Here is a 10,305-nt window from a genome sequence, read left to right as displayed (position 1 = left end):
TCTGAATCAATGCCTGTCCCAAAAGAGGCACAGGCTGCTTCATACACACAGCCAATGCCTCGGGGGGCCAAGGAGGGGCTTCATGGCCAAACCTGTGTGGGGTGCAGCTCACGGACACCAGTTGCACCAGTATGGCACCACAACCTTGAGAAACTGCTAACTTGGAGGGCTGAATAAATGACAAAAGCCATATTTGCCTCCAACCCTTTGTTCAATAACACATCCCAAATTTTAAGTCATTGCTGTGGTATACATAGGCTCAATGATTTTACATTCCAGCACTGGATGCCTCTTCTGCTATAGCATTGCTGTAGTAATAAGTGCAAAAACTCTTTTGAAAAGGAGAAAGTCTTCTTAAAATCTATTTAATTCTCCTTCAGTGTTAACTGAAGCAGATAATAAAATATGTATGTAATGTATATGTATATTATATATATATATAATCTTCCACGTAACTATTTGTTTTGATGTATTATAAGTAAACTTAATTTTTAGTAAATAATGGCAAGATGTAACTGGGTAGAGAATGGACTGTAGGTTACTTTGGCCAGTGACTAACGTGGATGTTGTGATGAATACGGCATCTAAGCTCAAGTGAATGATGAGAAATTCAGCTTGTTATTGTAATTGAACTACCAGACCCTGGCTTCCCTTCAGACAAGGGAAAATGTGTTTGTATCACTTATTTCATTAGCCTATACATAAATGCTCTTCCTAGAGGACACCTCATTTAGATGCGTTTTCTCCTAGTTCTTCAACTTCTCATGCAGTTACAGACAAGACTGTCAAATCAGTGTAGTTTCCTGTAACAACTTATGCCCATGTTTTAATGACTATAACAGCCAGAGAGTTCAGAAAGATAGAGCTTTATTTCAAAAACGAATCTGAAGGGACAGAGGAACTTTTATGTGGGGGAGAGTTCCATGTAGCCCCATGTCCTGGTCTTCACGGTGTGGAGCAGATGGCAGTTCAGGAAAAATACCAAAAGACAGAGCGTAGAGCAATCCTTCCTTGTGCAAACTTTCTGCAGTCAGCTGTTCAGAAATTTCCTCTAAATTGCCTCCAGACCACCACGGTTAGCAACCACTAAGAGTAAAAAGTAAAAAGAGATACAAGTAAAAATGTATCTCATTTTTCTCCAAATCCTCTCACAAATTCTTTTCCTCCAAATACTTTCACACCCTTGACCTCCTGTGATTTTGAGTTCCATACTCAACACTGTGCATTTTGCAGGAAATAGCATTTCTTGAAAGCTGCTGCCTGTTAATACCACTGGGACAAGCCTGCAAAAGCTCACAGCGGAGAGCTGTTGCTCACAGGGTGCTGGGAGGAAAGGTTGGGTCCGTTGGCTTTGGAACCAAGCTGCAAATTCGGAACCAGCTGGGCGGCTTCATCCCTGTAAGAAGAACAGAGATGCTGAGCTGGCATCCTCCTGTGGCAAGGTGGAAGAACCAGACCCCCTCTTTTTATTTTCTGACATGGTTTTGATTGGGAAGTAAATATGAGATGGGAACCTAGGCAGATTTTGTCAGAATTGTCAAATTTAGCCTGCCTGGGGTAGGTCTAGAAATCTCCAGGACAGTCTGGAATTACAGAGCATGCCTTGTTTGAGTTGTACCTGAGGCTTTCCATGCAGGGTCATCTCCTCCACAATGCAGAGTTTAACAGCCCATGAAGGGAGTAAAACAGGTATCTGGCAGCAGCTACAGGCCAAGTTTTTCAAGTTCAGTGTGCATTTTGGGGCTTAGTGACCTATTTCATATGCTTTAGAAGTGTCTGCTCTTCAGAAGGAGCTGAGCTCTCAATTTTCTGAAAGTCATCCGTGGCATCTGCTCTGACAGCCAATTATCAGTGTTTATTTTAAAAGGCAATCTAAATGTAAACAAGCAAACTTGTCTTTTTTATGAGAGAAAAGACTCAACAGGGAAAAGGCTCCAGTAAAAAATGGAGGTAATTGTGGCAGGAGAAACAGCAACTGACTGAAAAGCATGTATTTTGTCGATATAACCCTTTCGCCTAGAAGAGGCATTCCTGTATTGATTTTCTGAACATTTATCTGTGTTTTTCTCTAGTCTGACACATAGTTGTGTGAGCAAATTTCATTCCGTAAATGGTTAGCCTGCTGTTTTGGGTAGAGAACTCATTCTATTTAAAATGTGAAAGAGTGCCTAAAAAAGGTGCTCTCCAGAGTAAAACCTCCACTGACATATAAACCTATATGGAGACCTATATAAATACCTACATAAATCTGTATAACTAACAACTGAACAAATGCCTAAGGTTTGTTTGTTCTTTTTCAAATGACATGTATTCAAAGTAATAAACTTATTAAGCATTAAATGAACAACATTTCTTTACACAAAATAAAAAATCTGTGCATTTACACTTCAGCTATGTGTGGAGCTGTAGCCACATGGGTCAACAGAAGAGAATGGGAATTCTCTACCTCTTCTTGCCCACCATTATTTTACCTGTAATAAAATTCAGCCAAGCCCCAGCCTTGTGTTAACCCATTCAGCTGGAAATCTGCAATGCACTCATGGAAAACGCCACTTCCAGTCAGGCCATTATACACCACAGGGCAAGCTTGCTTATCCAGCCTCGCAGAAACATCAAAGTATTTGCCACCTGTGGTAAAAGTAAAAAAGGAAGAATGCCTCCAGTCTTCAATCATATTTAATCTATAAAAATTACAAGCTCTACTATTTTTACTTATGGTTCTCTTCTTATGCTTTTGTAAAGAGCAATAAAAAGCTCTCTGCTTTGTAAATTGCCTAACATCGTTGGCCAACGCATATTTTCAGAACTGTGTTTAGCTTACCAGCAGTAAAACTGACTCCGTATTCATCCCTGATAATACCATCATCAGCCATCTCAGCCAGCGAGGCGTTGGACCACTCAATCCCAGCCTTCTTCCCATCAGGGAAAAAAACATAACCTACAGTGAGGCTGAAGGGGAAAGAAATGGAGCAGAGCTAAAGTGCAACCACAGCTCAGATGGACCAGCATGCTGGCCTTCCAGAGGAGCTCAACATCAAGCATGGCCTCCACCCTGGCCAGCAGCAGGAATACATAGAAATGGTTATATTTGGGGATCTTGTGAACGCTGAGCAGGGGGTGCCATGCATGCAGGAAAGGAGATGAGGAGTGCAGGGCTGATTGTGAAGTGAGGACAGACAGGCTGGTCACTTGGTCCCACTTGGTCACAGAGCTGAAGGGCCAAGAATGCAGGGATTTAAGCTCCCCACCCTCCCCAGAAGCACAACATTAGGCTGAAAAATAGCTGGAAGTGCTCTATTTGTATTTCTAAATCATCTAGACAGTAAGACAGACAGCTGCATCAGCCAAACAATAATTGAGTGGAAAGGAAGCAATCAGAGGTAAAAGCTGTCCTTCTAACTAATTGCAAATGGAAAACTCGGCAGAGGGAGTGGAAAGCATGAAAAAAAGGGTGTGGATGGAAATCTGGCTATGCGGATTTAAAGCAAGAATGCATAAAGTTATCTTGCAGAGCAACTTCTGTCACCTTTGAGATGCATGTTTTCATCTGTGTAAACTTCCTTGGTTACTTACTTAGTCGTGGTAGCTGGCATATTTATAACTGTTAAATGCGCTGCAGTCCCATCCTGAAAGACAGCAATAAAGAAAAAGCAGCCCGATTTGTGTGGATCATATGCTGGCTTGACCAAGAAGACACTGGATACAACTCAGATTACGCAGGGTGCTATTACTTGATACTTTTAAATCTTCTCAGTACATCTTCCATGAAAATCTGGCTGCAAATGAAAGTCCAGGAATATAAACCAGACACATTATGGACAAATTAAGGACAGTAATGCAATTAAAAGTCCACAGAAAGCAGACATAAAAGGAGGGAAACAATACGTGCAGAGATCTCAGCTAGCTGTGTTCAAAACCGCTGGGCAGCCTCTCAAAATTGGCCCTGCTTTGACCAGACATCTCTTCTAACCTTACTATTCTATGCCTGAGAGCAGTATGCAGGGAAAAAAGTTAAAGAAGAAGAAGCTGGAATCTCATGGTTTTATTCATTTCTATTCCGTCCTTGAGTCTGAATCCCTCCATGCTCTGTTTGAGCTGCTTAAAGGCAAGTCTAAGTCTATGCTGCCATGTTATAAATGTACACATACTCCAAACTTCAATCCGTGATTAATTCCTTTTTAACAAACAGTCAGCTAGCTTTTAATTAAGAGGGGAAGAGCAGCAGCCATCTTAAGTCCTGAATAACTATAAAGAAAAAGGAGAGATTAATGACTGATTAAGCACACCACAGCACAAATCCAGAGTCTTATTACAAGGTAGACAGGCATACGGTCAATCACATCAGTGACTGGATTATGGGATACTGTATGTGGGATTTTCCAAGGTGTGTTTTTCTCTTGGCCAACATATACCCAGGAAAGAATTTTTCTTCTGCCTTTGGTCTTAACTCCTGTAATGCTGCCTCTAACAGTGAGTTTAGACTTCTTTACGCCTGCACTGGTGAAGGAAATGCCTTTTCAGAAGCATCTGCTCGGGTTGCATGCCAGCTTATATTGACAGGGTTCAGAATTTCCCCAGGCTGTGCTCCCAGCAACAACGCTCCAGCACAGCCACAACAGCAAAGCAGGGAATTAGAGCTGAGCACAGGCAGAAATATTTGCTGACTGTTGTCATAAAGGCTTAAGATGCCTACAAATATGTCAGGCTCAGCAATGCATCACCTCCACTGAGCCCTGGGTATCTGCAGCAGGAGAGAATCTGTCCTGTAAAGCTGCCTATTTATTTTTATTTATTTATTTATTTTTAAAGCCAAAACAAAGAGTTTCAAATTGCCAAAACAATTGTTGGTTCAAACCATGTAGCAAAATCTCAGTTTTTACACACATGGCTCTGCTTTTGAGAGGTGCTTGAAGCATTGATACGTGCTAATGACAGCACCGGTTAGCACTGCTGATCACACACCGTGGTTGATCCCAAAGCATTATGTCCAGATACTCAAATATGACTGATACATTCAGAGACACCTCCAATGCCATGGTTAAATAGCATATTGGCATGTTAATACCTACCTCAAAACGTGCCAAAATCATAACGTAACGGTAAATCTCAGACCAGTTCCGGACACCTGCAATGAACAAAGTCACCCACCCTAAAGTTTGCCATTGCTGGAAAACATGAAGCAATATAACTGAATTAACATTAACTTTGGATAAAGAAGTCCTCCACTAGCTGATAACATGTTTAAGCATACACACATCCCCAAAATGGCAATGGAATTGTTCCTCTTTTTCCCTTAATTCAAGGTCACTAGAATTGAAAGGGGAGCAGAGTAACATGCCAAGTCAGACTGACAACAGGTTTATATATTGGACAAAACTAGGAAAATGTCACCAAAAATATTTTAGTATCTCGAAGCATGTCAGTGCCTTTGCAGAAGCTCAGGAGGCTTGAATGGACCAAATTCCCTCCATCGCAAATCTCTACGTTCATCTGACCCAGCTGACAAATGACATTTAGCCAGAAAAATGGACTTTCCTGTGAAATGTCTTTACTTATGGCCCTTTGTGAAACCAGCTATTTCTAAAGACAATCTTTTAGCCTGACTGTCCTAGCAGTAACAGCAGTAAAGGCTGCTGAGCAAGGGAATTGTTTCTGCTGCTGTTACCATAAGAGTGGCTCCGAATGCCTTTGAGGGAAAGTTCAGTTTTCTCATGATTTTCTATTTCAATTTCTCCAACAGACTGGCCCCACTGCTCATGTCGGAAATGTTGTTCCCTTTGTCTAGAAGAAAGAAAAGAGTGAATCGACACAGGCAAAATTAATAAAGCTGCTGGTAAGGAGGCCACAGTGCTGATCTGATGGATTAACATCCCAAAACAAAGGAGAGATTTCAAGAGCATCTGGCTCACAGCTACACCAGATTCTACACATTAGCAAACACTTTCACATTTCCCAGTTATAGTACAAAATGCTTGTTACGTGTAACAACACAGGCCAGACCTTCAAGAGGTCTGTAGAATAATTACTATTAACCCCAGAAGACCTTACTCTTGCCTCTCACTTTTTGACCCTTTGGAAGAACTCGATGGTCCATGGTTCCTGGGCAAAAGCACGGGCAAATGTGCTGGGGTGACTGTCGACACTGAAGTTGAAGACTTCTGTGAAGTTCTCCCAGCTAGGAAGAGAAGGGAAAACCAAAAGGCATCATTAGCTTGCAGGTCGCACAAGGCCAAGTTGGGCACTTGCTACTCTGACCACGGTGACCACTGAATGTTATTGTGTTAGGAAATTTCTGATTTTTGTCATTTTTGTCATGTTATTACTTTTCAAAGGAAACAGAGAATGGAAATGACGGCCTGTAGAAAAGCACAGCAAGGGTCCACAGATTAACAAGGAAGGGAAGCTGGAGGGGCAGAGCTTCAAGCAAAAGGATAAGGATGCTGCTTTGTCTCATGTGGTCTGTTCAGAGGTACAAATGCAGCACTCTGCCAGAAATGCTGTGCTACTTCGACAGCAAATCATTTTTAATCAGGCAACTAGAGTCCATAAACCAGGTAGAATTTGCATTGCTGGGAAGTGATGGCAGAACAAGAAAGCAGAGGCAAGGGTTTACTTTGTGCACATGCCCCTTTGAAAACAGTAACTATGTGGAAAAGAAAAACAAAACCACAAATAAATATTTCTGAAAAAAGAACGTGGTTTGGAGCTCTTAGTCTGTTTCCTAGTTGTGTGAGCAGAGCTCCTATGGAAATATATGCTAGAATCATTCCATGACTGTTAATTGTTCAGGCTTTATTTCTACTATTAATAGGAAAAATGCAGGAAACAATGCCAGCAGCAATGTATTTTGAGATTATAGCACTCTGTAGAAGCTCCAAAATCCTTTTAAAGCAGTTTCTCCAAATAAAAATACACCAGACATTGAAGTCTTTGGTGTGATAACTTCCTAAATAACAAATAGTGAGGTTACCACTTTGCAGTCAGTTTGGTTTCATTTCCTGAAGAACCAAACCTCTAACCACAAACCTCCTATACATCCCAAATCAAAGTGAAATGCTCTTACTGAAGAGAGAATTTAACTGGTACAAGTTCTCCTTCTTCTTCACTCCACTGCTGTCGGAAGGGACCTTTTCTGTAAGACAAAGCACTTGTAACATCCCTAAACAAACAGCAAAATGTTCCTTACACATTTGATAATGGAACCAACAGGAGACACTGCAGAAGAATGGCGTTATTGTGTGCTAAGGTAGAAGAGTAATCCTCTATTACAACCCAGCACTGGTTGTAGATATTACCAGCTGTATTTTCATTACTTAGCAAGCATCGTGTGCTATTGTTACCAAGTAGCATTTGGTTCAAGTTGGTTAATTAAATTTTCAGGTAGTGATCCAAAAGCCTTGGTCTTCTGTGTATGAAACGATAAAGTGCTGTAGTACCTAAGTAATCCATCGAAGCTTATTTTCCAGCGTGCTTGGAGCTCTAAGTACTCAATAGTGAGCCCTCCTCCACTCCAAATCTCTTCAGATTCGTCACTCACCATCATGTTTGGATGTTGTGGGTGCTAAAAAGACATTTCAGGAAAACACTTGTGTAAGTCTTATCTGGGGATGCAACACTGGTCAGTTCCTCACTGATAGTCCTCTGCAGGAGGAACATATGATTGAATTGGCTTTTCAGTTCTGCCTGCTTTCTGGTAGCCACATATTGGAAAAGGAAAATTCCATCTAAAACACCAGAGTTATCAGATAGCGTGTTATTGCTTCAAATGATACAATTGAATTACTTGTGTGAAGGGAGGTGACTAGGTGACTGTAAAAGCCCAGCTCCTTATGCTAGTGACTCTGTCAAACTTACAGCCAAGCAGATTCAGAGCGCAGGGCCTGTTTTTCTGCCACTGAGTGCTGCTGTTATCACTGGAAGAGAACTCCAGAGACAGCCTTTAAGAAGGAAGACAAGACCAAGCATCACTTGTAACATCAGTGCCTTTAGTCACAGCACCAATGTTTTACTGCTAGGACGTTAATGTAGCGAAGATGCAGAGCACATTAATTTTTGACTGGGCTCCTAACGCAGGTTCAAGATGCGAGTTAAGCACTGCTCTTGAATGTCAGCCCACTCCACCACTTACTTCAAACTCTCCTATCCCATCCACCCTCAGGAAGAGCCACATCTCACAGATCCCGTGAGGGCGTTTGGCAAGGCGAGCAATCACAAAGGTCTTGTTGGTCTCCACAAAGCCCGTGAAGTAAACTGAATCGAATGCCTAGGAAAAGGAAACAGATTTCAGCTCCAGCTGGAGGCAGGAAGGGAGGGGGAGAAGACGAGTAATTCTTTGTTTTCCATGTTTCTTTTGGGGAGCTCAGTTTTACTTTCACTTTCTGTATTTAATACCACACCGTTCGTTGACCCGAAAGCTTTATCCCGTTCTTCTTTACCCATTTCCTCATCAGGACCAACTCAGAAAGCAGAGAGAGAGCAGGTGAGAAGCAGTTTTAGAGAGGGACCATAATTATCGCATGATAGCCACAGACAAGGAGAACTATTTCCAAGAAGCAAGATGACTATTTTGCAATGGGATGTTCCTTTGACCAAAATCCTTACAAAATGTGTCTTAAAAAAGACTATCTGTGTAAAAGGAATTTAGCCCCAAATATGCTGCTCCCCCATCTAGCTCCAAATTGAATACAGGACAACTTATATTTACAAGAAACACAGAACTGACAATGAAAAGAAAGAAAAAGAGAGCAAGCCATAAAAAACCTAGCACTTCACTGCCATGATGAACAGTTGGGCTAGGGACAGAAGTCCACAACTTCAAATTCAGATGTGTACTTTCACGTGTATGTGCGGAACACAAAGTTAACTTTCCCAAGCTAGAACGTGGAAATTAAGATTTCTGTATGCATGTTTGGGCATGGATAAAGTTCTGGTTCCAAAACTTTATCCATCGTAAGATGGATACAGACTCACAGAGTGAGCCTACTGGATGCCACATGGATCATTTCTGGGAAGTTTTTCCAGATCATTTTTGACCTGTTTTGTAACTGCTGCTCCAGGTCAAAAAGTGATCTGGAAAAAACTTCCTTCTGGAAGGTTTCCTTTTGGAAAAAAACAGCAAAGGACAGTCAAGGTGCCCGCCCAGGGATGTGTTGAGCAGAGAAGAAGGATGTGGGTCAGGCGGTGAGGGATGCCCAGCATCAGGATGCAGGGGCTGGGGGCTCCTGGGGATGCAGGTCCTGGAGGTGCTGGGGTGCAGGGGATGCAGAGGGGTGTGGGTCCTGCACATGGAGGTCCTGGGGGTCTGTGTCCAGGGGGAATGGGAGTCCTGTGGGCATGTGCATCCCAGGGGATGGAGGGGATGGTGGTGCTGGGGATGGGGTCACAGCGGGACAGGGGTGCTGGGGAGATGGGGTGCGAAGAAAAGGGGGTGCCAAGGAAAGGAGTGCCAAGGAAAGGGGTGCCAAGGAAAGGGGTGCCAAGGAAAGGGGTGCCAGGGAAAAGGGTGCCAGGGAAAGGGGTGTCAGGGAAAGGGGTGCCAAGGAAAGGGGTGCCAGGGAAGGGGGTGCTGGTGAAAGGAGTGCCAGGGACGCTGCAGGACACTCACATGGGGGTCGGGCCAGATCAGGCGCGGCCTGCGGGGCTCCTCGGTCCCTCCGGCGACCACCCTGTGCCGCCAGGCTCCGTGGAAGAGCAGGAGCCCGGCCAGAGCCCAGCGCTTCAGCGGGACCCGAGCTCCGGGACCGGCCGCCCTCAGCGCCCCGAGAAGCGCCAGCAGCGCGGCCGCCAGCAGCGCCAGCAGCACCGGCATCGCGGGGCCGGCCTGGGGGGGATCCCGAGCCGGGCCAGGGAGTCCCGGAGCCGGGATAGGGGCCTCAGAGCCGGGATAAAGGTCTTGGAGCCGGCCCGGGGTGCTCGGAGCCGGGCTGGGAGCCGCAGCAGGGCCTCGCCCGCAGGGGCAGCGCCGGCTCCGGCCGCCGCCAAACCCCGCCTCGGAGCCGGCGCTGAGGGCGCTTTGGGCGGCTCGGCTCTGCGGGTGGAGGTTGAGGCCGTTCCCTGATGTCCCTCGGGATATCAGTGGCTGGTTTAGGGTTTTTGGCCCGGTTTCGCTCGGCTTTCGGCTTCTGTGGGTGTTCATTGCCAGCTCCAGGCGATGGGCATGGAAAGGGCTTGGCAGCGCTCTTTGGACAAGCCAGCAGCAAGACTGGCAGCGGGCAGCCTGGCAGCCTCCTTCGCAGGTGCCGTTTCTGGAAGCCGTGTTTTTGAGGGCTTTTAGCAGGCTGCACAATAGGTCCCTTTATTCCTCAT

General features: G+C 44.5%; 1 protein-coding gene across 1 annotated transcript; it reads right to left on the bottom strand.

The window, feature by feature from the left end:
- Positions 1 to 856: 856 nt before the first annotated feature.
- On the bottom strand, positions 857 to 9,981 carry LOC309882776 (uncharacterized protein). Its single transcript, XM_082770184.1, has 12 exons — positions 9,605 to 9,981; positions 8,129 to 8,263; positions 7,437 to 7,561; positions 7,064 to 7,132; positions 6,062 to 6,175; positions 5,666 to 5,781; positions 5,070 to 5,125; positions 3,574 to 3,626; positions 2,822 to 2,949; positions 2,472 to 2,628; positions 1,318 to 1,396; positions 857 to 1,086 (listed from the first exon to the last, which is right to left on the bottom strand). The coding sequence occupies exons 1-12, from the start codon at positions 9,806 to 9,808 to the stop codon at positions 1,039 to 1,041; spliced, it is 1,284 nt and encodes a 427-aa protein (XP_082626310.1). The 5' UTR covers positions 9,809 to 9,981; the 3' UTR covers positions 857 to 1,038.
- Positions 9,982 to 10,305: the final 324 nt, after the last annotated feature.

Source organism: Aythya marila (genome assembly GCF_965140915.1).
Source record: "Aythya marila genome assembly, chromosome: 12".
NCBI classification, from domain to species: domain Eukaryota; kingdom Metazoa; phylum Chordata; class Aves; order Anseriformes; family Anatidae; genus Aythya; species Aythya marila.
This window is presented reverse-complemented; position numbering and strand designations above follow the sequence as displayed.